At 39.7% G+C, this 26,174-nt stretch overlaps 3 protein-coding genes across 8 annotated transcripts in view; all 3 read right to left on the bottom strand.

Moving 5' to 3' along the window:
• slc8a3 (solute carrier family 8 member 3) overlaps positions 1–4,071 on the bottom strand; it is a 52,019-nt gene extending 47,948 nt beyond the window's left edge. For both annotated transcript variants that reach the window (XM_081351393.1, XM_081351394.1), the window contains exon 1: positions 3,428–4,071. The gene's annotated coding sequence lies outside the window, so the exon portion shown is untranslated. The remainder of the gene's footprint in view (positions 1–3,427) is intronic.
• Positions 4,072–17,009: 12,938 nt separating this feature from the next.
• Positions 17,010–19,531, bottom strand: cox16 (cytochrome c oxidase assembly factor COX16). The gene is made up of 4 exons (XM_081351391.1): positions 19,236–19,531; positions 18,602–18,679; positions 18,373–18,441; positions 17,010–17,306 (listed from the first exon to the last, which is right to left on the bottom strand). Exons 1-4 carry the CDS (start codon positions 19,296–19,298, stop codon positions 17,193–17,195), a joined length of 324 nt encoding a protein of 107 aa, XP_081207517.1. The 5' UTR covers positions 19,299–19,531; the 3' UTR covers positions 17,010–17,192.
• A 5,315-nt stretch (positions 19,532–24,846) lies between these two features.
• Positions 24,847–26,174, bottom strand: part of actn1 (actinin, alpha 1) — a 32,819-nt gene continuing 31,491 nt past the window's right edge. For 3 of the 5 annotated variants that reach the window (XM_081351817.1, XM_081351818.1, XM_081351819.1), the window contains 2 exons: positions 25,901–26,059; positions 24,917–25,816 (listed from right to left, as the gene is read on the bottom strand). In XM_081351817.1, coding sequence (XP_081207943.1) covers positions 25,658–25,816; positions 25,901–26,059 — 318 coding nt within the window. In that variant the 3' untranslated portion in view covers positions 24,917–25,657. Of the gene's footprint in view, positions 25,817–25,900; positions 26,060–26,174 lie in introns of all 5 variants that reach the window. The other 2 variants (XM_081351816.1, XM_081351820.1) reach the window with 1 other exon arrangement.

Here is a 26,174-nt window from a genome sequence, read left to right as displayed (position 1 = left end):
CAGCACTCCAAATGTACAAAAAAATGAGCTCAATGTTAAAATTGACCGGAGTTCTCCTTTAAAGCTTCCCTATTAAGCTTTAATTTAGGTTTAGTAATTTGAATACTTAAATTTACACTTATTTATTTCAGTTAGTTGCCAACATTTCTTATTAAGTTCTTAAAGTCCGCATGAACCGGAAGTTGCAAACGACTTTTCTCCAGTGTTGTGACGTATTTCCCAGTGAAACGGAATGTTGAACAGAGGGCAGGGTTTTACTCTAGCGCTCCTCCTCTCCATCTCTCGCTCATAGCAGACTAACGGTTTGAGGGGAGTGGTTAAGCGTTTCCCAACCCAAGCCGTCAAACCTACATCATCAGAGAAGGAACGCCATTCCAGACCAGAAGTAACTTTTCAGACTTTGATTAAAGATTACGACGGCAAGCAATTTTTTTCTGTGTATTAACTTGCACAGATTAATTTTTCACCACAAGACTAGTAATATGCGCTAACAAAGTAAATAGGGTCAATTTTGATTTCAGTTGGACTTTAAGTTTTTCATCTAATATTATTTTATTTTATCTATTTTATATTAGTTTTAGTTAACAATAAAAATAGGGATACACCGATATGAACATTTTGGCCGATACCAATAATTCTTTCAATTTGAAAGCCGATAACCGATATATTGGCCGATAAATCTAAATCCAATTTTTTCTATAATTTTTGAGCGCCTGATTACAAAACAAAAGTCTCACTATTAAAAGCCATATCCCAAGCACACAATTATAATGTTCTCATTATAATTTTATGTAGCCTATATGACAGCACACGTTGCACTTAACTGTATTTTACAAATGTTCTTATTGGGTAATGTTAACATTAAAAATGAACATATATCGGCTGATATATCGCGCATCCCTAAATAACTACACTCCTTGACTTTTTGTATGGTCACAAAAAACACACAAAAGACATTTTCTAAATATCTACTGTTGTGTTCCACAGATATGCAGGTTTGAAATGACATGAGGATGGCTAATGAAGCCAGAATTAAAAAAAAATTGTAAACGATCCCTTTAACTACTTTTAATTATGAATAGCTTACAGCTTGGAAAGTCAGCCAATAGCAGTTACGAGAGTCCTACAATGAAACTCAATAGGTTAAACTATGAGCCGTTGGCAATATCTGGATCCGATCACACAGATGGTGGGTCTGAATCTCATTCATACCATGATCAGGTCAGATCTCTGAAGAAACATGACTGGCAGCATTTCAGGGTGGTGAGCCAATCGTGGGTAACCTCCTTTCCACCACCTCAGCTGTTCCCATGGCAATGAGATGCCTGTGGGTTACAGGCTAATACGATCATGTAGATCTCAGCATGCGTTAAAGTACCTCGTTGGCACCTGTAAGCAATGGGCAAATAGCAAATAGATGCCTTGATGTGTTTCGGAGCACACAAATTCTCCACGACAAAGCACTTACTAGTAAACGGGCCACACGCTAGGCGTAAATCGTGGGGAAAAAAGTATGTTTGGAAACTTCTGTCCTCACTCCTCCGCTCTCTCCCTCTTGTATATCACACCTCAGAACCCTCAGCAAATCCGTTCATACGCAACTGTTGACAACTGCCGCTGAGAGGCATCCTAGTGTTCTCACTTCAGACAATAAATAGACTACAAATATTCACACAAAAGGCCTATGAACAACTCAGGCTAATTAACATACTAATGAGGCCTTTAAGCTAACGAATTTTGTGTGCTCATTAGAGAAAAAATCGGAGGCAGTCAGCCATGTCTCTGAGTGTGTATACAAATGTATGTATTTTCATCATCATACACACTCACACGCACAAACAACACTGTAGAATCTAAATACAACACAAATGCACAACAGCAAGTTTGCCACTGGCAGCATATCTGTTTCCCAGAGTTCTGACTTTCACCGATCTGGAGAAGAAGAAGTACACGTCTCTCAGGGTAACAGGAGACAGGGCGCACTAAAGACACCCACTAACACCAGCCTCCCCCCACCCTATTTTAAGAAATGCCCAGTTGGGCTGACACCTGATAGGGATATAAACAGAGTGTAGGACAGTGTGGCAGGTGGCAGCTGTCCTGAATTAATCACATATCTCAGCAAATTCTCTTTACCTGTTCGGACCCCCAAAAGTACATGAGGAACTCAGATGACTAACTCTACAATCCCATGTACATCTTACAAAACCCTTCTGCCTCATGTATGAGCTTTACAGTCATGTTAGTCACATAAATACAGCTCGAGGGACCAAATCTCTGATGTGCAGGATGCTGGGATTCTGTGAAAGCATCACGTGCTTGAGCTCGGATCCAGAGGGACGTGCAGATACGTATACGTTTAAACACAAGAAACGCATTAGAAACGCACATATCCTCCGTTAAACGGCAAATGGAGGAGGAACCGTCAACAAACAGATCATAAATGGTTTCACCCGCCACGAACAACCCTTATCCTCGTAAGTGATCCATATAGGGATGGGAATTGTAAAGAACTTAATGATGCTGGTAGTGGTTCCGATTCATCTAACGTTTAAAGCATTTTTAGTGCTTTTAAGGAAAAATATATTTATAAGAAATAATTACATTTACTACCCTAAGCAGTCTAACGCATAAATCAGTGCATTATGAAATTAATAACTTGGAGCTCAGTAAGCGAGTCAATAAATTCACTAATGGCTTGGAGTGATTCATGTGTTTTTGACTCACTAAAAAAAGAACCGGCTCATAAGAGTCATTCGTTCGGGAATCGAACTACATTGGCCGTGCTGTATGTGTTGGATTCACCAAGAACCACCGGCTCACAAGAGTCATTTGTTTGAGAATCGGGCTACATTTGTCACTAGGTTCAGTGCCACTGGTGAAGAAACACTGTCAAGTGTATTTTAGTACGGTGATATGTCCGCATCAGCGGAAGAATGCATGTCCAAAAAACCGAATGCCAGAAAAATCCTTCGGTTTTTTTTTTTTTTGTTTTTTTTTTTTTTATTGGAACAGGTTCTCAGCCTAAACGATCCATATATGAGTCTCATACTTCACCATAAACTAAATCCACATATTTTATCGTTAAAATAAAGGCATCCCGATCATTATGGTCCTTTCTGTAAGCATTTCAAAGACGAATTCAGCACTGACAGTGATTATTTTACGGTGGCAACATGATGGGAATGATTCTGTGACGCAAATTTGGAGACATTCTCTCTCCACCACAGTTGCACGTCGCGCTGATCACATCCACTCCGAACAGCTCCTGCCGTTTACCGAGTCAAATTCGCAACATTCCAACTACTCTTAAATAAAGCCGGCGGCGCAACTACTCTTAAATTGAGCCGGCGGTGCCTCGAACTGCACTAATTATCGCTGACTAACCAATAGAGACGCACAAACGCAATGAATGGAAGGTACGTACCTGTGATTTGAGCAAATGAGGAATGCTTTCCTCCTAAATGATTTTCGGTAACGCCAAATATTTCAGCCAGATCAGTTTCCTCTCCGTTAAGCGTGCAGCTGGCTGCTCCTCGGTGTCAGAAATACCCCAGGGCCGCTTTCGCCCTCCTCACTCCTGCGCACACGCACACACACACGGACCGACTGCCGGTGCCTCTGCCCAGTTCCGGCAGATCGATGGAACCGGCGAAGTGATGCCTCTTTCCCTCGCGCGTCTCTGATGGATGCGCCGGTCACCGGGGCTGTCAGCGCGCGCTCAGATCGAAGCGCCGTTGAAAAATGGAACCTTGGAATCCATGTGATCGGTTTTTCCGCGAGCCCCGAGCAACAGCGGCGAACGAACGCTCGCTCGCGCCCCCTCCTCCTTCTCTCTCTCTCTCTCTGCCCGTCTCACGTTATAGCGCAGGAAACAAGTTGGTGTTCTCACAACCGAGCGGGCCTCGTTTCATTTCATGACCAAGCATCCCGATTCAGCACCAGTGCAACCGCTGCTGTGTGTGAAACCTTCCCTCTATCAGCATATGTGTGTTTCATCTACAGGCATCACAAACCCCTTGCTTAGCTACCGCTTCATTTGATCACTCAGCTGAGAGACTGCTCGTTTTTCCCTGGATCACGAGAGGGGGACAAATTTAAGATGGCAAATATTGAAAATTAAAGTCACCTCTCCCCCCCTCCCAATCTCCGCCTCCCTTCTCCAGATTTCGCCTTGGAAACACACCCTCCGCCGAACGCACGCGGACACACGCGTCTACGTCATCGCATCAGCTGGGACCGTGAAGATGCACCATAATTCATGTGCATGTAATATCACATCTGCGCGCGTGCCTTGAATCATTGTTAAAACGCCACGTATATGTGGGATAATTGCATGGAGCAGGAGGTAAAAAATATAATATTTGCTCTAGAGAGCCTTTAATGTTGCATGCTGTCCATGTTGTCCTTCAGCTTTCATGTGCACCTAAAATTATACTCCATACAATTTGCTTTTTTTATTACTTTAGATAGTGTAATCTAATTTAATATCACATTCCGCACTACTGATACATCAGCCAGGCCGAATAATCAAATAATATTGGGCCATTTTGAAACTGTAGCAAATAACAGAAATGGCCATCCTGAATAGAATTTGTTACAAAATCTACTGGTAGCATCTCAAAGAATAGAAAGAGTAAAACAAAAACAAAAAAGTATGCACAAATTACTTCATGTACTTACTAAATGCCATCTAATTTGCTGTCAAAGGCATAGTTCATGTCGCTCCAAACCTGTATGACTTTTTCTTTCTTCTGTTGAACACAAAATGATATATTTTAAAGAACGATGGAGTCCAAACATCACTAGACCCCATTATATCTTCTTTTGTGTTCCACAGAATGACGGAAAGGATACAGGTTTGGAACAACATGATGATGTATTAATGATGACAGGATTTACATTTTGGAGTGAACTTTTAAATTGTTTTTTATTATAAAAAAATTTTTTTTGGACCCTGCTCTATAGATTTCAGTGTTGACCATTAAATAACCATTGACTTATTGTGAACTATTAATCAAAAATGTAAAAACGAGCTCCACTGAAACAACATTCCTTTTCAGTCAACATCACCAATATCCCAAACCCTCTCTTTCCAACCACCTGCTATAGAGAGAAAAGTCCCGTCTGACCCTTTTTTTCTCATTGACTATCCTGTTGCACTTTGCAATGCCTCACATTATGTAACTATTTGTTTTTGTGTCTGGTGCAATGCCAAGGTTAACTTAAATACATAAAATGATAAAAAGTACACTGAAAGATGCATTGTATTTACTTTTATTCAAAGCATCAGCTGAATGCATAAATGTAACAAAATGGGTTGCAAACACTTTTTCATGTTAACTATAAAACTCAGAAACTCTATACACAACATATTCTGAGGGCATATATTTAAGGGATTTAATAGGCGGTTTGGAATTTAAGCTCAATTTTGTTGACAGTGCATAACAAATGATCTCAGATCAGCTGTTTAGAAGTGAAAATCTATGAGGCCTTTTACTGACAATCAGATCCAAAACATATCAGTCACTTAATCTGTGTTCCTGGAGATATCATTAATGCTGATATTATCAGTCTTACTTCCAGCCAAGGAAAGTGTGTGTGTGTGTGTGTGTGTGTGTGTGTGTGTGTGTGTGTGTGAGAGAGAAAGAGAGAGAAAGAGACTATGCCCCGGGTAATCAGCCCACAGTTGCAGCCTCTTCTAATTATGGCTGCCCTTCACATGACCAAATCATTTATCACACATATAACAAAAGCTAAAACAAACCAGGAAAGACATACACACAAGTAATGACCTGTTAACACACACACACACCAGCTGTTCTGTTGGGGAGGACTGTGGGTATTTAGAGTGAAGGACGAATCAGCCGAGGAGCGAATCAATGAATGGATGGTTCCCGAGCCGATAGCCAGCCATCTCTCTGGTGTTTGTGAACACAATGCGAGTTTAGCACTCATGTTTTCTTCAGCGGCAGACTCTGACGGACACTGAGAGGCTGATGCAGCGAGAGCCGGAGAACAGCAGATATACACCTCAGCTGTCGGTCTCCTCTTGCAGTGAGACAGGCTTGTGGCAGGCAAAAAGTCCATCAGCTGAATCAGCACGTCTGTCCACCCTCTACCTACCGGGGACAACACCTTAGTGGCCAGCTCTAATGCACACTGATGGGAAATTAACACACAGATACACACACATAAGGAAGGGACATTCATCTCTTCTGTCAAACTCAAACACAGGTCAAACTGTGTGTGTATCCTCACCCTCTCCTCTGACTCCTCAAAACCACAGCTGCTCCGAAGCCAAGGCTACCTAGGACATCCAGAAGCTATCGAACACACACACATACGTTGGGTTTCCATGTTTTATGGTGACTTTCCACATAGTGATTTTTAAACTGTACAAGCTGTATATTCTAACCCTAATCCTACCCCTAAACACAACCCTCATATTTTTTTTTCTTTCAGATTTACAAGCTGTTTTCCTCATGGGGACCAAAAATGTCCACCAAGGACAAGGACGTCGGATATTTCCCTCTTTGTGGGGACATTTTGTCCCCTTAACGTAGGGTTTACCAGGACTACACACACACAATAAGATTAAGGAGTGTAATTACATTTGCAATGAAGAATAAAATAATAAGCATGAGACATTTTTCACATCCCTTGTGCTTCTATAATTCAGTGTTATTATCGTTTAAGAAAACTATAAAGCGAAAACTAAATAAAAACATGTTCATCACTAACCCTAACTGAAATAAAAAATAAAACTATCATAACTAGGACAACTGAAATTAAACTAAAACACAATTAAGATTTACAACCCATCTGCATTACGCAATGACATTAGATACAATAGAAATTAACAACATTAAATGAAAAAAAGGTATCACAGTTTCCACAAAAATATTAAGCAGCACAACTCATTTCAACATCGATAATAATAAGAAATGTTTCTTGAGCAGCAAATCAGCACATTACAATGATTTCTGAAGGATCATGTGACTCTGAAGACATCATCACAGAAATAAATTACATTTTAAAATATATTAAAATAGAAAACAGTTATTTTCAATTGTAAAAATATTTCAAAATATTACTGTTTTTGCTGTATTGAGCAGCCTTGATGCACGCTTCAGAAACCCTAAACTTTTGAACGGTAGAGTATGTATGAAATATATGACAGGAGGGAAAGTTTGAAATATGAGGGCATAGGGATGGAAAGCTGTTCAGATGTGGAGCAAGTTATTTCAATTTGATAACATGTTTTCTGTGGAATAATGTTTACCAATGATTCAAAATACCAGAAAGGCATATTAAGAGAGAAAACAGATTTGCTCTAGATTTCATGTTGGCTTAAAGTGATTATTACTCTCTAAACAGCAGAATGACATCACTACTTTCCTGTGTATTTGTGACGTGTGTATTTCTGTGTAGTGATGCCATGGTGTAGCGTCTGTGCTCTGCGCGTTGTTGCCCAGCTGGCTTGTTAGTGCCAGTATGTTTGTGTGTGCAAACATGATTGGCAGCTGAAACGTGTGTGTGTGTGTGTGTGTGTGTGTGTGTGTGTGTGTGTGTGCGTGCGTGCTGAAGTATGAATGAATCTGAGATTGTGTGTCCACGAGATAACGCATTCGTGTGTGTGCTGTGTCGTAGTTCTGCCAGAGGGTGTGTGTGTGTATTTTCTGCCTGAACAGTCCTTCTGCTGCAGAGCATCAGGATATTTATAGAACACAGAATTATGACAAAGAAAAACAATAAGCTATGCATATACAGACAGCATCACCACACAAAAAGGGTTATCAGTCAGTAATGGTGTAGTGCGAGTATCATTTTTTGGGATATAATGGTTTATGTGTGTGAGATACTGCTGTTATCTGTTTGAGCGTGGAGGTGTGTGTGTGTGTCACACTAATTACACAGTACGAGCTCTAAAAGATAATTACAATACTAAGAGTTCATGTGGGTGTTTGTTCTTCGAGGGGGGAAGGAAAGGGGTTTTCCTCTAAACGTTGCCAATTTCACAGCAGGGCCCCTTGTGTAACCTACACACACACCTTACCGTCCTCTCTTCCATGTGATTTGCTAGCTCAGGAAGTATGCAGTAAATATTGAATTTGATTTCTTCTTTTCTTAGTGCGGCGATTAATAATTGATGCCGTTTTCTTGCAGTTTGTGATGAAAAATTGAAGCACACGTGTGAGGGAGTCTCAAACCACCAGTTTGAGAACACGACTGCACACTTACAAACTAGCACACTACACATGTGACATATAAGACTATATACATATGCCTGATATACATTGTTTACTTGCAAAAGGCAGTTTATTAGTTAATGTGTTTGCAAGGCAGCACTATGTTCCTCAAACATTCTGAACCCCAATCCCTAATTATTAAGGCCAGTTCACACCAAGAACGATAACTATAAAGATAACTGTAACAATAAATATCCACACCAATGCATGATATCGTTAAAAGCATATTGCAGTTTTGTCGTCTGCTGCTTATATGTTCAAGCTCAAGCTCTTTAAAGCAGTTTGGATTTTGATTGTTCAATGTTATTGTTCATCAGCTGTAAAGTAAAAGCATTCTTAAAGTGATCCCATCGACATTATTTTTCTCTGTCGTAATCGTTATGGTTTGGACTCTTGTTATTCTTTTATTCGGTTTTTAGAAATAATATATTTATCGTTATAGTCCTTGGCGTGAACAAGCCTTTAAACCTCTGGCTCAACTGTCTAATATACAGACTTTATTCAAACTTGGTTTCAATTTCAGTAATAATTTCAGTCTTAGGTGTGCTATCTTGAACATTCTACCAATGTAAATCAATGATTTAAATTCAAGATTAGCCCCCAGTTTCCCAGACAAGGTAGTCTCAGACTATGCATGTTTTAACTGAAAGCAAACCTGTCTGTAAAACCAGGCCTAAAAGTGAAAGCTTCAAAAAAGATAGGTCAGTATAAAAATATCATACTGACCTTAAACAACCTATATACCCACTATCGTAACAACTCGCATGTTCGATGCTGCTGCATATCCCATATCAGATCTAGGCAGGTGGAGCTGGGGGAGGTGGAGGATTTCAGAGGAATTCTGATTGAGCGCTACAGCAAACAATGAACAAGACTATTTAAATGTTGAACAAGCAATCTGATTGACTGCAGGATCAGCAGAGGCCAATAAGCTTGTGCCATGCGATAATGATGTGATCGCTTGCAGATTGCGTGTAAAGATATCAGCCTGCACCATGTAGATTTTCATGTCTGAATCATAGATAGATTTTTAGAGATAGAAATCTTTACTGTCACTTTTGATCAAGTTGATCAATTTCTTCAGCAAGGATATTAAAGGTGGTATCAGTGATTTCAGGCCCAAAAATATTTTTATCACATTCATCTAATCTTTCCTAACGATCCGCTAGCTGCCCGCCCCATAAGCATGCCGTCAAAAGAACGCGTCTCTGTAGGCAGCCTAGGCTCTGAGATCTGCACACAAAAACAAATGGTTTAGCCAAACACTCAAAACCAAAACAAATAGTGTTCCAACCAATCACTGACGGGGAGGGTGTTGTGAGGTTTTGTGCTCGTGCACGGCTGCACGCGAAGTCAGAGCTGAAGAAGAAGCTGGCTCAAAACCTCACAACACCCTCCCCCTGTCAGTGATTGGTTGGAACACTATTTGTTTTGGTTTTGAGTGTTTGGCTAAACCATTTGTTTTTGTGTGCAGATCTCAGAGCCTAGGCTGCCTACAGAGACGCGTTTTTTTGACGGCATGCTTATGGGGCGGGCAGCTAGCGGATCGTTAGGAAAGATTAGATAAATGTGATAAAAATATTTTTGGGCCTGAAATCACTGATACCACCTTTAAGTTCCTTATGGCTTTAATTTAGTTGTATATAATATATTAGAACAGGAACTTTAAAGGGGTGGTTGATTATGATTTCACTTTTCTAACGTTAGTTATTGTGTAATGTTGCTGTTTGAGCATAAACATCTGCAAAGTTACGATGCTCAAAGTTCAAAGCAAAGGGAGATGTTTGCTTTTAAAGAAATTGCTTTTTAAGGACTACAACAAACGGTTGGTAGGGACTACACGAGCTTCCTCCCGGGTTAGTGACATCACCAACCCTAAAATTTACATAAACCCCGCCCCCGGAACACGAATTATAGATTGTGAAGACATGCTAATCAATGACTAGAAGATAACTACACATCAGCTACATAAATTCATCAACTAACCATTGAGAAATATCCTGTTGCTTCTACATGTTGTCACTTCTTGAGTCTCTCCATCATTGACTCCGTTGACATCATCTGACTCCGGTTTGAACATAAAAGGCTAAAAGTTTTTGAAATTTCCAGTGCATGTCTGTGTGATGTAAAAGGACACGGGCTGTTGAAGCTCCGCCCTCTGTGCCGGGAGCAGCAGCTCATTTGCATTTAAAGGAACAGACACAAAACAGTGCATTTTTGCTCACCCTCAAAAAGTGACAACTTTAACATGCAATATAAAAATATCTGTGAGCTAAAACTTCACATTCACACTCTGGGGACATCAAAGACATATTTTACATCTTGTGAAAAGGGCATTATACCACCCCTTTAAGCCCTATATTAAAAGAGAAGAGAGCACTTACGTTTCCTCTTTGATGAGGCTCTGCAGGTGAGATCTGATGGTTTTGTGGCAAACAGAGTCACATTTACAGCTTACAACTCGTGTCTGATCATCTTCCACCAGTCATTGTGCATAGCTACTGGATTGACTTCCTGTGGGAATTGATTCATTTGTGCCATCATCATCCAGGTCACAAAGCTCCTACTCACCTTTGACATTAGGATTGGTCCAGTTTTGAAGGACACTGGAAGGAGAAGAGTTTTGCATGGGCAAAAACACTCATTTTATTCTGAAAATAAGGATATTCAATACATATTTCATTTTAGCCTAACAACATAGGTGAAATGAGGTGATAAAATCTCTCCGAATTGAGGGAGGAGAATCTGTCCAGCAGGGATTTACACTGTTCATGTGTCTTTGTGTGAAGCTTGACAATGCCTAAGCCAGATTTCTCAAAACACTGTTATAGATTTAATCTGCAAAACTAATTTAAGAAGCACACACACACACAAACCTGCTAGGCAACATCATACATTTAAACATTACGGGCCCATTTTGAATTTTCTCTGTGAAAGTGAAATTAATTAGGCTGAAATGTTTATCTCGGCAGTGAAGAATAAAATATAAAGATGCTTAACATCAATAAGTCTATAGCTCTGTGGTGAAGGTCTGACTGGAGTTCAAGAGGTCTCATTTAAATGCAAGTGCCACCCTGAGTGGAGGAGTCAGATAAATTACTCAGTGTTTCAGTGAGAAGTGGCGTCCTCACACTGCAGTAAAGGACGCTTGTGCACATAAATCTGTTTTTTTTTTTTTTTTTACGATCTGGGCGGAAGAGGTTACGGGTTCAAGTCGCCACTATATGTCAGGTTGAGGCGACTGAGGAGTTTTAATCGCATCCAAAATAAAAGTTTGTGTTTACATAATATATGTGTATGTACTGTGTATAATTAAATTTGTATATATAAATACACACACATGCTTGTATATATTTAAGAAAAATGTGTAATTTATATATAAAAAATTATATTTATGTATAATATAAATTATATATAAATATATACAGTATATGTATGCAAATATTTCTTAAATATATACATGCATGTGTGTGTATTTACATATACAAAATAATTATACAGAGCACACACACATATTATGTAAACACAAACTTTTATTATAGATGCGATTAATCGCGATTAATCTTTTGACAGCCCTACTTTAAAGGTGAAATATCAGCCGTTCCTCTATCCTTCCACTAGACTTCTTTTAAGCATGTTACTTCTAATCAAATATACAGTAAATATACTATATAGTATACACACACACACGCTGTTCAAAAGGTCAACAAGATTTTTTTCTTTAAGAAATTAATACTAAGGACAGGACTTACTGCTAATAGATACACAACACGCTGCTGTGAGCAAATAAGTTATAAATAAATACGTTACAAATAATATAATCTACATGAATGACCCATAGCAGATCTATACAGGTGGAGCTGGGGAAGGTGGAGGGTTTCTGAAAGTGCTCTGCAACTGCTGCAGCAAATGCTGACCAAGTATTTTGAAGGTTGAGCAGCGAGCTCATTGGCTACTGATACAGCAGGAACCAATCAGCTGCACCCTATAGAGAATGATGTGATTACAAATAGATTGAGTTAAGGACCTATCAACCTGCGCCATCTAGAGTTTCATGACAGAACTTTGTATTTATAATTTTCTCTATTCCATATAAATTATTTTCTTTTGAACTTTCTGTTCATCAAAGAATCTTGAAATATTAAGCAGCACAACTGTTTTCAACATGAATAACAATAAGAAATGTTTCTTGAGCATCAAATCAGCATATTAGAATGATTTCTGAAGAATAATCTGATGCTGAAGACTGGAGTAATAATCAGCTTTTAGGAAGAAATTGCATTTACAAAAAATTTCAAATAGAAATAGGTTATTTGAAATGGTGATATATCGCAATACTTCTGTTTATTTAATGGAGCCTTGGTGAGAACAAGATTTTTTTTTTTTTAAATAAATTTGTAATATTCTTACCGACCCCAAATTTTTGAGAGGTAGACAGTGTATGTTAGTATTAATATAAAATGTATATACAAAATAAATAAAAAGAGAAAGAGCACTAACCACATCTTCAAGTACCTTATTCAAAGACCAAATCATAGCAAATACTTGGTTACAGTGCAGAACACAAAACAAAGGTCACATTTTATTATTATACATCACAACTCAATTAACTAATTAATGATAGGCTAATAAAAAAAAAGATAAATTAAAGATGTTAAACAGTTTCAACCAGCATCAAATGAATGTCCTGTAAAGAATTCACTGCAATACATTCACTTCTTTGCTACAGAAACACTTGTCATGACAAATTAATTAGTCACTTTTTGTGCTCCTCACCTGACCAGCCAAAACATCTCAAAAGCTTATTGAAACATACTAGAGCCTTTCCCCGTCAACACTGTTTTGACTTGGACTGGACACATGAGTGGCTTTAATGCCCCCTGAGGATATCCGGACTCCTGAAGTCAGATTTGTTGACGTGTTCCCTTCGGCCCCTGAGGATTATTCCCACTTGAGCAATTAAAGTGACGGAGCACATGATATGACAGTGCTGGAATTTCCAACAGGAGAGTGACGAGGGAAAGGAGGGAAAGTCAGCAGGGGCTTGTTAAAATGTGCCTCGGAACAAAGCTTCACATCACACAGATGAGTCAGTGCTGGCGTTAACATTAGCCTGAGAGCAGCAGCCTGTGCCCGGATCCTGTCGGAAATACGTGTGCACTCCAGGACTGAATCAAGACCGTGTGCTGCTTCACAGTTGGACGCAATGTATCCTCAAAGATTAAACCTTTTAAATTACACAACCAAAGGTGTAGGCATTGATTAAAGCAGCAGGAGGTGATATTTTTCCGCTTTCGCAGGCTCTGTAGCATCTCACTGATGCGTTTATGCCATACAGATGACGAACAGGTGAATAACAACGCTGAGTAGCATACAACGCACAACAGCCACAAAGAAGGGGGGGGGGGTAATCACTATAAATTATAACATAAATCGCAAACACGGCTCAACAATAAAGATGGCCAGCAATGTGAGAGATTTTTGGGACAGTTGACCGAACAGAGGTCGCTGGTCCTCTCAGTCTAGTTCTTTAATGCCACTGAAATCTTCCATTTTTATGCCTTGAAAATTTTGTTTTCTGAGATGTATTGTACATCACTGTTGCAAATTCTGCTTTTGTGCCACAAAGATAATAATATTTAGCTGGCTAGCATAAATAGGTTTTGTCAAAATTGCAAAAATTGCCTTGATAGTCATAATGAAAGCATCAGTATAAATGTGATAAACTGCATAATACATTAGTTCATATCCATCTTGTTGGATATTTTCTTATATTTTAAGAAATATTTTAAGAAATATTACAAAATATTTTTGTAAAAATCATTAGGTAACACTTTACAATAAAGTTTCACTTGTTAACATTAGATAAGTTAACATGAACTAACAATGAAAAATACTTCTAAAGCATTTATTAATCTCAGTTAATGTTAAATTCAACATTTACAAATGCTTTACTAAAAATCAAAAGTGCTTGTCTTTTTTCCTATGTTGGCCTGTGTATTTAAGTTCTTCAGTTCTTTCTGTCGTTCTTTCTGTCTGGTGTTGTTTATGTTGATACATACTGTTACGTTGATCCTTCTGTTGGACCTCAGCTAACATGGACTAACAATGAACAATTTAATGTTTTTTTAACTATCATCAGTAAGAAATGTATTGCTCATTTAAGTTCATGTGAGTTGATATATTAAATCATGTTAACTAATGGGTTAAATTATTGTCATTTTTGTAAAGGAAATGTAATAAATGAAATAGAAAATACAAAAAACTCAATTCTAAAAACATTTGAAGTTCACATTCACAAAAATATAAAAATGCATTGCTAAAAATTATTTACAAATTGCTTAATCTTTGGAGGTGGGAATAGAATTTTTTTGGGGGAAAATCCTTACTATTGAACCCTGTAAAATATCTATCAAATTTTTAAAGCTACCTAGAATATAAACATTAGCATTATTTCTGAAACACTTGTAAAACTGAACTGTAAAAATACGCAAGTTCCCAAAACATTTTCTCCACAAATTAACGTGAAAAGAAAATGGTAATCGACTTCAAGAGGTAAATACTGAAATAATTTGATTATATACTATATTTTATTTATAAGTCTTATGTCAAAAACCAAAAAATAAAAATGTGCTGCACAATGCATGTTTTGTTTGCATAAACATTGAAATAAAACTAAAAACGACGGCACCAGATTTTAAATTAACATAAAATATTGGTTGATTGACTTACAATATGTCTGTTATTTACTTGCATGTGTTACATGTTCAAATAAAATTTCGACAGAAAAAAAGATAAAATGATAAACCTAATTTTAACGAAAAGGATAAGTCAAAATGATAAATTATAGGTATTTTATCCAGTAGCGTACCGTGGGGTTTCAGTCAGGACCTTCAGTAACGATCTACCCCCCCCCCCTCCCCCTCAAAAAAAATACAATCATTCACTGTGTGCACTGCGTAACATCAACGACGAGACAGCTGATCTTCAACCTCAGAGCACACGCACACCACTGTACATTATAAAAGCTGAGCTGAAACATCTCGCGCACGGATGTAAGTTAGTAATACAAATAAATAAAACATCTCCGGTTAACTAGCAGGACATTAATTTTCGTTTGTTGAATAAGATGCATTCTAGCGCTGAAATGTGTTGTTCAAGCTGAGTGCTCGTTGCCGCTGTTATCAGTGGCGCGGATACAGTGTTCTCTTGTGGCTCGCGCACAGTTTTCACTCAGATGCGCGCTTCAATCTATCGCCGTTGCGGAGACTTTCTATTCGTCGAAATCTTACAAAACAAAATGCACACAAACGCCTTGCTTGATATACAACCACTGATGAACATATTCGGTAAAATAAAAATAAAAAACTATACGAGTGTGGATTCGAACCCAGAACCTCTGACACACTTGGCTAAAGTTCTACCACTGGACCATTGTCGAACACAAAAGTTGTATAGTTATCAATGGATTTACTCACGTGGAAATTCTCGGTACTAACAAAATTGGTAGATCTAGAATGACAAATGTACCCAAAATGACCCAATGTACTAATGAAATTTATTTCTGGACATCGTAATGTTATTTTTCCTGAAAATTGTTATTGTACACAAACATGTATTGTATCTGCCCACCCATGTCGATGACATCAGCGCGGGCTAGCCGTCGACACATCGCTGGGCCTCTGGGGCGTTCTGTCATACGCATCACAATTTGATTGGCTGATAAAACACGTCAGTCAAAGTTATGATCAATTGGAAAACGGCAGCTTCAACGGAAGGCTAGCTATACTACTAGTGCTGGTCCACGGCGTTTAGATGACATATGTAAAATCCAGCTCAGACTCACAAAAAATAACCATATTCTTTCTGGAAATATAATTGTAACGTACTGTAACGTACGACAGTAATTGAATTTAGACATGTTCAGACACACATTAATTTAATTTTAGAAAAAAAAAATTCTATTTTGACAGGGCCAGCAGAGAAGGCCCTGCTGGCTCTGACGGCACACCACTGATTTTATCAGATCCATGAACAAGTTATCTTATTATCTAAAGTGTTTAGATTTTTAGAAAGCACATTAGCTTATGTGAACCAGTCAAAATTTACAACAAAAATGTGGAAAAAATTTTCGCATTGGTCTTAACGAAAATGGCGGACGGACTGAATGAAAACGTAAATCCACACTAGTACGTTAGGTGACGTCACGCTCACGAAACAGCAGAAATAGAACCGTTTCCACGGTAACCTCTGTAAACAAAGCAGCGCTGAGCTGAGCTTATAAACCACGCCAATGTCAGTTTCCCCAGTACACATTCACAGAATTCATTCATTTATGTATTCTTTCATATAATTTCTCTCACAGCACTCTGCCTTCCATCATGTTTTCACACAAAACGAAACGATGCGCCTGCGCGAGAATGTTGCTAACTTTAGACAGTATTTACCTAAGTACATACAGCCAAGTTTTTCAAACCGCGATAATCTCTGTTTTAAAGTACAGAGGGTCATTCATGCCTACTGCCATTAGACTATACACCATCCATCCATCCAGCACTGATTCTGTTTGCACCACTGAAAGAACATGGGAATATATTATCACTCAAACGCACTAATGGGTCTTGAGTTATGTATTACTGTGAATGTGAACTGACAAGGTAACACACAAGGCATAAGAGTTAGTTACAGTCTGCCTGATATGATACCATAAATAAGACACTGTACAGAGAACATACTATACATATATCCAGCCACAAGTGTATTAGAAAAGTATATTTCCAACAAAACGGAATCCAAATTGGTAGTCTCTGGTCTCGGTATACAATCACATAATAGTGCTGATATATTATGCAGTGCTGACGACAACCAAGGTATAGACTGCACTGGTTTTATAAGTGTCTTACATCTTTGGGCCAGTAGGAGGAGTTTTAACTTTCAGTTCTATGTGCCTTTATTGAGCCTTGATCGCTGCTGGTCCTGGGTCTCCCTGGAATCCTCCCAGGGACGAGGGCCACGAATGTTCTGCCATCCACCCAAGTCCATATCTTTCAATTTCTGCAGCAACAAAAGAGATTGGATTACATAAAAATTACGCTTTTTACCATAGCCAGTTTTAGCCACAAATCAAATGCACAATCAAAGCACAAATCATGCTAAATGGCAATCAGAAGTCAAGAATAAATGCATAGAAAATGCATTAAACTCCTAATCAAGTCTTGCTAAAGTATTAAATGGTCTGAATGCTACAGTTCAAGTAAAAATATTTTTTTTTTAAATGTTTTTAAAAGCCTATTATGCTCACCAAGGCTTCATTTATTTGATGAAAAGTACAGTAAAAATAGTAATATTATTACATATTAAAATAACTGTTTTCTATTATAATACATTTTAAAATGTAATTTATTGTGATGGCAAAGGTGAATTTTCAGCATCACTACTCAAGTCTTCAGCATCACATGATCCTTTAGAAATCGAGTCTAATATGCTCAAGAAACATTTCGTATTGATTGATTGATTTAACTGTATTGTCCTTAAAGGCGATTCTTTATGTCAATTATCAATGTTGACAATGTTGATTTTTCCCCCCAGGATTCTTTGATTAATAGAAAGCTCAAAATAAATTTTATTTGAGATCTTTTGTAAAATTATAAATGTATTTACTGTCACTTTTGATCAGTTTAACAACACTGCAGTGTAATGAAAGTGTGTTTTTGCAGTCCTGTGGACAGCCTCAAACACCCACAGCCTGAAATGGAGATAATTAATGAACCTAGTGCACTTTGTTGGGACTAAACAGCTAACTAGACACTTTCCGTCCAAAAAAAACTTATAGCACACTAATTACCGGGTCATTGAATCTCACTGGAGCAACCTAGTGTTACGTGTCCTGCTTGACAAACTGCACAACAAAATTGTGATTACAATTCCTGAGTCACCCAGCATCAGATCCAGATCCAAACCTGCACCCATTGCATTTAACAAGCCAGATGTTTAACAATTATGCTATCACAAACTTACTACCGAATAAACATAACATCCGTGCTGCAGGCAGCAAAACAGCAGATGGCTCTTCAAAACATTATAGCACTATAAAACAGTGTACGAACACAGATCTCAATACCTCATACTCTTCCTCAAGGATGACAGACTGTTTTTGAGTGTTCACCCGGGCTTCCAGTATCGGGTCCAGCTGGAACAAACATGCAAAAAAAATAAAAATAACATGAAAGAAGTATAATAATAACATGTTAAGATATTGTATTGAACAGCAAAAATCAGTTCTGTCCGTTTGGCAAGATGGACAGATTGTATTTCAGATGCTATATTTTAGTCTGTTAAGTTTCACATACCTTCCTTTTGATCTTCTGCGCATCATACCTAATCTGAGTGAATTCTCTCAATCCAAACGACCCTCCCACGACCAGAAGCTTCAGAAAATAAACATTCAAATATGAGTATCAGTCTACCTCATTATGTACAAAGGCAGAAACTAGATCCTGTAAATAGAAACTAGAACTTGTAAATATTGCACAATTGAAAAACTGATATATCATCAGTATCAACATGAAAAAAAAAAAACACTGTCGAAATCTGAAACCTAGAATTAAATTATGTGAGAATATACTTCTGTAGTTATTTTAGGCGTTAACGAATTGATTTACATACATGTTTTCTTTTTACTACTAAATAAACCTCACAGTGCACTCTTATAAAACCTTTAATTAAAAAAGAAACCTTCATCAAATATTACTAATATTGGGGGGAACAATTACATCACACAAAATATGACCTTTGCTTTGACGGTCAATTAATCAACCTCTACATTACTACTACTCACATTATTATTATAAGTATTATTTAAACCACGATCTCAGCCTAACAATTACTAAAGTTTAAGTCACACACAAATATTTAAAACATAACTATAAAGACTTGATGATAATAGCTCATCCAGCATACACGAAGCTACATTAAAACGCTCACCAGCATCGGGATCCCATATTTCAAGGTTTTGTTATTTTGCAGTTTACGAACTTGATTCCACATGTTTATCTGTTCATGTAAGTCATTTCACAAATTCATATTATTCAGAATAAATTCAGTAGGATATAAATCAACATGGCTTCACCGGGCGCAGCCATGTAAACCCACAATCCTTGCAGCGGTGTGTCGTACAGCCTCGTTTTCCGTCCGTGTAGAACTAAGAAAGGAGTAATGGGTTCCACTTTAAAAATGAGGGCATAGATTAAGACTAATACTGTGAATAATTACAGTTGAAAGCACCTTATCAGATTTAGTAGGTTTAATTATAAATTAACGTGATACATATCTTTATTGGAGAAACTCTAGAGCATGATCACTTTAATTAGATCTTTAATTTAATTATTCTTTGTCATGAAAATTACAATTTCTGAATAAAATTAGCACAAATCTTAAAGCCAGAAGACATAATGAAACTCATGAAATCAGAATAAGAGTATGTGGGTTTTAGTCCATGTCTGTTAGCTTTGAGGCCATCTGTATGCTGATGTTCTCTCTAGATTGGATTCTGATTTCCGGCATGTAATGCTGCCTGAATCATAATCATACTCTGTTCGTTCGTTGGCCAGAGGAGAACTGGTTCCCTTTTGAGAGTACTCTAGTGTTGCGTAAGTCTTAGCTTACGCTATGGGAAAGACCCTTTTCTCGAGAAGATTGAAGCCAAAATTATCCTATAATTTTCTTAATTTAAAACGCACTTGCTGCAGCAAGCAGACCTAAGCGAGACGACTTTGCGCGCTTATTGGCTGCTCTGCGGCAACTGCTGCAACCTATGGAGAGGCAGCTGTGACGTACGAACCAATGAATGCGTCACGGCCCGCCAAAATGGGCGTGGCTATGGCTATTTAACCCACGCCGTTGCCTTGATTTCATCTCCTTTCAGCGAATGATCCTCTTCGCTGACTCTGGAAGAAGCCTCGCGCCGTCGAAACAGCACTTCAGCGGGACAAGCCACTGCACTGCAGGACTGAGGAAGCCGGCTTCAGCCGCCGTCTCCCGCTGCGCCATCCGGCGCACATATATCCTTTAAGTTCCGTGTGTGTCGCCGCTGCGTTCACTCACGTTTTCTAAAAGAGCAAATTAGCGGCCGTTGTTTCAAATGCCCCGCCTCACCTGCGGCTGGAGACCGCCACATCCTTTGCGTCTCCTGCATGGGGAAGGACCACGCCGACACCGCTCTCTCTAAAGGCGGCTGCCCGGAGTGCGACATGATGGATTTATCGACCCTGCGGGCTCGATTAGCCGTCTTCGGCGAGGACACACTTCCGCCTCTCTCTCAAGGGCCGCGCCGTAAATGGCGCCGTTCCATTCCGGACCCCGCCCCCTCAACCCAGGCTAGTACCAGCGGGGTAAGAGCCAGTGTGGATGCGGAGCTTATCCGCTTACTAACGAAGGCTGTGGAAGGCCTCGGCCTCGAGTGGTCTCCACCCGACGAACCAGCGCGCAACAGGCTCGACGAGTGGTTTCTGCAGGGGCGCCGCCAGGCCCCTCAGCAAAGGCCCGCCCCGTTTCTTCCGGAACTCCATGACGAGTTAACTAAATCATGGAAGGCTCCGTTTTCCGCCAGGCTGAAAACCTCTGTTTCCTCGACGCTCTCCGTTGTTGACAGCGCCCAGGGAAAAGGCTACCTGCATCTTCCCCCCCATCAAAGAGACTGTGTCAACGCACCTTTGTCCGCCCTCCACTGGATGGCAGTCTAAGGCCGCTCACCCCTCGAAAGCCTGCCGGACTACATCACCGCTCACTACGCCGCCGCCGGTCAAGCTGCATCAGCACTCCACATGATGGAGTTGCTTCAAGTGTTTCAGGCCAACCTTCTCCGCACTATGGACGAGGTTGGTCCGGACCCAGAGGCGTTTAGAGATCTGCGAAGCGCAACTGACCTAGCCCTGCGAGCGACGAAAACCACCGCTCAGGCTATCGGCAGAAACATGGCGCTCCTCACCGTCTTGGAGCGTCATCTATGGCTGACGCTAACAGACATGAAGGACACGGACAGAGCCTGCTTCCTGGATTCACCGATCTCACCATCCGGTCTGTTTGGCCCGTCTGTCAAGGGCTTCGCAGAACGGAAGCACAGAAAGCGTCACAGGCCTTGTGACACTTTCTGCCCAGGCGCTCGAGCTTTGCGTCAGGCCGCTCAAAGAATCAGCCGCCTGCCCAGACTTCAAGGCCGCCAGCTGAAGCTCGCCATCTCTCGCGCTCGTCTAGCCGCTGCAGACCTCAGCAAAGTCCTCACTTTCGTCTCAGGGTAACCCAGGGCTGTATCGAAGCCCTGGAACCTTGGAAGACAGCCGACTGGTACCAGTCAGGCGTCGACATGGGGACGGTCTCAAATCTAAAAGTAGTCTTGACAGATGCTTCCAACCTTGGTTGGGGTGCCCTGTACGAGGGCAGGCCAACTTCCAGCCTCTGGTCAGGCCCGGAGAAATGCCTACACATAAACTGTCTAGAGATGAGAGCGGTCGAGTTAGTTCTGGAGTTTTTTCTCCCATACTTGAGGGGTCACCACGTCTTAGTCCGATCGGACAACATGTTCTCGTGTGGGCTCAGCACAATCTGCGCTCGCTCGTTTCCACGGTCCTAGAGGCCATGAAGGGTGACCCATTTGAACCAATGCAGACCGTAGATTTGAAATATCTCTCACTCAAAACCGTCTTCCTGATGGCTCTAGCCTCAGTCAAGCGTGTAGGTGACCTGCACGCGCTCTCCGTGAGCGCTACCTGTCTTGAGTTTGGGCCTAATGATTCTAAGGTCATCCTCAAACCAAGACAAGGTTATGTTCCTAAGATACTTGCCACTCTGTTCAGAGCGCAAGTTATTTCCCTGTCTGCTCTCCCTATATCTGATGACGAGAGGGACGCAAATGTTCTCTGCTCTGTTAGGGCTCTTTGGATTTATGTGGAGCGTTCTGCTGTTTTCAGACAATCAGAACAGCTCTTTGTATCCTTTGGTGGTCGCACTAAAGGGTTGGCTGCCACTAAACAGAGCCTTTCACATTGGATAGTGGATGCTATTTCATTGGCTTACACATCCAAAGGCCTCTGTTGCCCCCTGGGCGTCAGAGCTCACTCTACTAGAGGCATGGCCTCTTCCTGGGCTTGGTCCAGAGGGATTTCACTTCAGGATATCTGTATGGTGGCAGGCTGGGCCTCTCAGTCTACATTTATCAGGTTTTACAACCTAGAAGTTCCTGCTTTACAGGCTAGACTGTTATCGGTTTAACCATTCTGCTGCAGTTACTTGCCTGACTTAGATCTGGCATAACTGTACTATAATGTATCAAGCATTATTCATTCACGTTAGCTTACTCGTCTTATGAGCCCCAGGCACTTGCCCTGGGACGCTGACTGAGGAAGTTTTTTGAGCACGCACGGTGTTTTACACGGGGATCACGTAGCGTAATCTAAGGCTTACGCAACACGAGAGTACTCTCGAAAGGGAATGTCTCGGTTACTAACGCAACCTCGGTTCCCTGAGATGAGGGAACGAGTGTTGTGTAACCTTGCCGTGCTTGTGCTCCGATACGGTATCGCTTGAGTCGATGAAACCAAGGCAACTATGGACGGCGCGGGTTATATAGCCATAGCCACGCCCATTTTGGCGGGCCGTGACACACGAAGGGTGCGAAGTGCCCTCATTGGTTCGTACGTCACAGCTGCCTCTCCATAGGTTGCAGCAGTTGCCGCAGAGCAGCCAATAAGCGCGCAAAGCCGTCTCGCTTAGGTCTGCTTGCTGCAGCAAGTGCGTTTTAAATTAAGAAAATTATAGGATAATTTTGGCTTCAATCTTATCTTTGTTCTTATCTTCAATCTTAATACTTTGTTGCATTATTCTCTTGTTGTCTCTGTAAAGCTGCTTTGAAACAATCTGTAGGCCTATTGTAAAAAGCTCTATATAAATAAATGTGACTTGACTTGACTTAAAGGGGTGGTATAATGCCCTTTTCACAAGATGTCTTTGATGTCCCCAGAGTGTGTACGTGAAGTTTTAGCTCAAAATACCCCACAGATATTTTTATATAGTATGTTAAAATTGTCCCTTTTTGAGGGTGAGGAAAAACGCACCGTTTTGGGTCTGTTCCTTTAAATGCAAATGAGCTGCTGCTGCTGGCACAGGGGGCGGAGCTTCAACAGCTTGCACACACACAGACATGCACTGGAAATTTCTAAAACTTTTTGCCTTTTATGTTCAAATCGGGTTCAGACAATGATGGAGAGACTCAAGAAGAAGTGACAACACGTAGAATGCAACAGGACGTTTCTGAATGTTTAGTTGATGAATTTATGTACCTTATGTGTAGTTAGTTATCTTCTAGTCATTGATTAGCATATTCTGTCTTGATAATCTATAAATCGTGTTCAGGGGGCGGGGTTTGTGTAAATTCTAGGGTTGGTGACGTCACTAACCCTAGAGGAATGTTGTAGTCCTTAAAAAGTGATTTCTTTAAAAGCAAATAATTATCTTCCTTTGCTTTGAACTTTGAGCGTTGTAACTTTGTAGATGTTGTTTATGCTCAAACAGCAACATTACACACTAACTAAAGTTAAAAAAGTGAAATCGTAATCAACCACCCCTTTAACTTGCACTTGACGAAATGCACTTTTATTATGAGGCCATGTAGGTTAAAAGCTATCAGTTTCGAAGCAGTTAAAATGAATAAATAATGTTTTTTATAGTCTTATAATTTAATTTTAAAATAAAAACTAAATTATTTTCATGGCTTTTGTTAATGTCACACGTCAAAAAACACATGGGTGGAAGGACAATACACTACATCCCCAACTTAAAATTGTTTTGTCTTAGAACATTTTGCTAACATTCCTATTCAGTTATGAAAACATTATTTCTTAAATGTTCTCAGAATGTCTAGTTTTTTTAATGTCTTAATGTTAAAGAAAGCAAAAAAGGGAATGTTTCTTCTATTTTCCAATTTTGCAAGTATTATGGGAAGATTTTTCTTGTTCTCTGAACCAAAAAAAAAAGTTGTTAGTAACGTTTAAAAAAAACATTAAATTTAAAATCTAACAAAAATGTTTCAGAAAAAAAAATTCGATGAATAATGTAAATAACATTTATTCTGCTAATATTTCGAAAGACCAAATGACTGTCGTTACGGGAAGAACATTTGTTTGTAACTTTGAGAGAACTTTGCCAAAACTTATATAGTGCTTGCCAAAACTATGGCAAGGGCACATACATTATTTTTAAATGAATGTACTTTATCAAGAATTTAATCAAATTATGTTCATAATCTGAAAGTATAGGAATTTTGGTCCTTATATATATATATATATATATATATATATATATGCATGGTCTGCCACTAATTCCTGTTTAAATAGGAAATGTCACAGGAAGGAAACTGTATTCGTCAAGCAGTATAATGGGTTCTACACAGCTGATGAGTTGAGTAAGCATGCTAATAAATAAATAAATTTGTCAAAATGACAGTTTTGAAAACAATATGCCTAATTGTCGTCTTTCCTTTTTACATTAAAACAAAGCATCATCTCAAGTTCATAGAACACATTTCTCCTTGATACAAGCAGTTAAAAAACACAAACACACAATTGTGGTTGTTTCTTTATTTAAATTTTCATAATTTTTTTTTAATTTTTTTTAATAAGGTGAAGAAAAATACCTTTTTTTGTTCTGTATAATAAAATATGTTAACTTTATTCCTTTATGAAGAGGGAAAAAAAAACAAAATAAGAAGTAAAAATACAAAAAACATTCCTCTGGGGGGGAGGGAGTTTTTCAATGTTGCGCATGGAAGCAGAAAGGCGAAGATCTGTTCATGAAATCTGACTCACCGTCACAAGAGAACGATCGAAAAGCATTCTCATCAACAAGTATTTACTGCATGTAAAAAAGTATCACATGGATCATAGGTCACATTGATAACATGATGCTGCCTACCATGTGTTATTGTGTATATTTTTAACCGTTTGTTGCATATTGTACGTTTACATGGAGGGAAGAGTATTAGACATTCATGTCCTGTTTCCTTTTCTCTCCTTCAATGCAACATACTCAATTACGACTTCAGTGAGAAGACAGGCAAGACAGACTTCATGAACACGGCTGGAAAAAGAGCAGGAAGTCGTATATGACAAACAGAAAGGCCTGGGCTGATAGGAGGATACAAAAATGACCGAACATCATTGTGTGGTGCTGATGGAAGCTGCTCTGATTGGCTGATCTGGGACCAGTTCTTCTTGCTCTGCTTGTTGGTGCTAGATCAGCACTGAAGAGTCACTTTTACTCTCATGGAGTGCAAGCTATGTGTGTGTTTATGAATATGCGTATTTGTGTGTATTTGTATCAGAAGGCAGGTTGACCCCACATCCGGGGGTCACGGTTCAGAGGTCACTCTCCCCATAGAGGGCGGTGGAGAAGGACATGTAGTCGAGAGCTCCCGGGACGGTGTCGGGGCCGGAGTAAGGCGTCATGCGGGCAATGCAGTACTCAGCCTGGTCAGGGGGGAGCTCGCGCCTCAGCTCATCCGCCAGGATGTAGTTCTGCACCAGATAAGAGTTATTCACTTGGTTATTAATTGAAACATTTTAAAACAGCAAAATGTCTTTTGGATGTTGTATATGTACCTTGTCTCCAGCAAGGACTTTAAACGATGCCATGACCTGATCAGCGGTGTCCGTGTCAGCGGTCTCGCGAGACATAAAGTCAATAAAGGCCTGGAATGTGATCAATCCCAGTCTGTTAGGATCCACAATGCTCATGATGCGGGAAAACTCCGCCTCTCCCTACAGAACAGAGAAATTCTTCTTAAAAATCACTATGAAAACAATATGAAGGGTTGTTCCTAACTGGGTTAGCATAGCTGATGCTACTTCTTTTTTTTTCTTTTTTTTTTACAGG

The sequence above is a fragment of the Scardinius erythrophthalmus genome, assembly GCF_964197995.2.
Source record: "Scardinius erythrophthalmus genome assembly, chromosome: 21".
In the NCBI taxonomy this organism is placed as follows: domain Eukaryota; kingdom Metazoa; phylum Chordata; class Actinopteri; order Cypriniformes; family Leuciscidae; genus Scardinius; species Scardinius erythrophthalmus.
The sequence above is the reverse complement of the archived record's forward strand: the minus strand, read 5'-3'. Positions and strand labels throughout refer to the sequence as shown.

Coding starts and splice junctions, on each gene's coding strand:
- cox16 (XM_081351391.1), bottom strand. CDS start 19,298: ATGTGGAATCAAGTTCGTAAACTGCAAAATAACAAAACCTTGAAATAT. Junction 18,442..18,601: donor CGCAGAAGATCAAAAGGAAG/GTATGTGAAACT, acceptor TGTTTGTTCCAG/CTGGACCCGATACTGGAAGC. Junction 17,307..18,372: donor TCCTTGAGGAAGAGTATGAG/GTATTGAGATCT, acceptor TTGTTGCTGCAG/AAATTGAAAGATATGGACTT.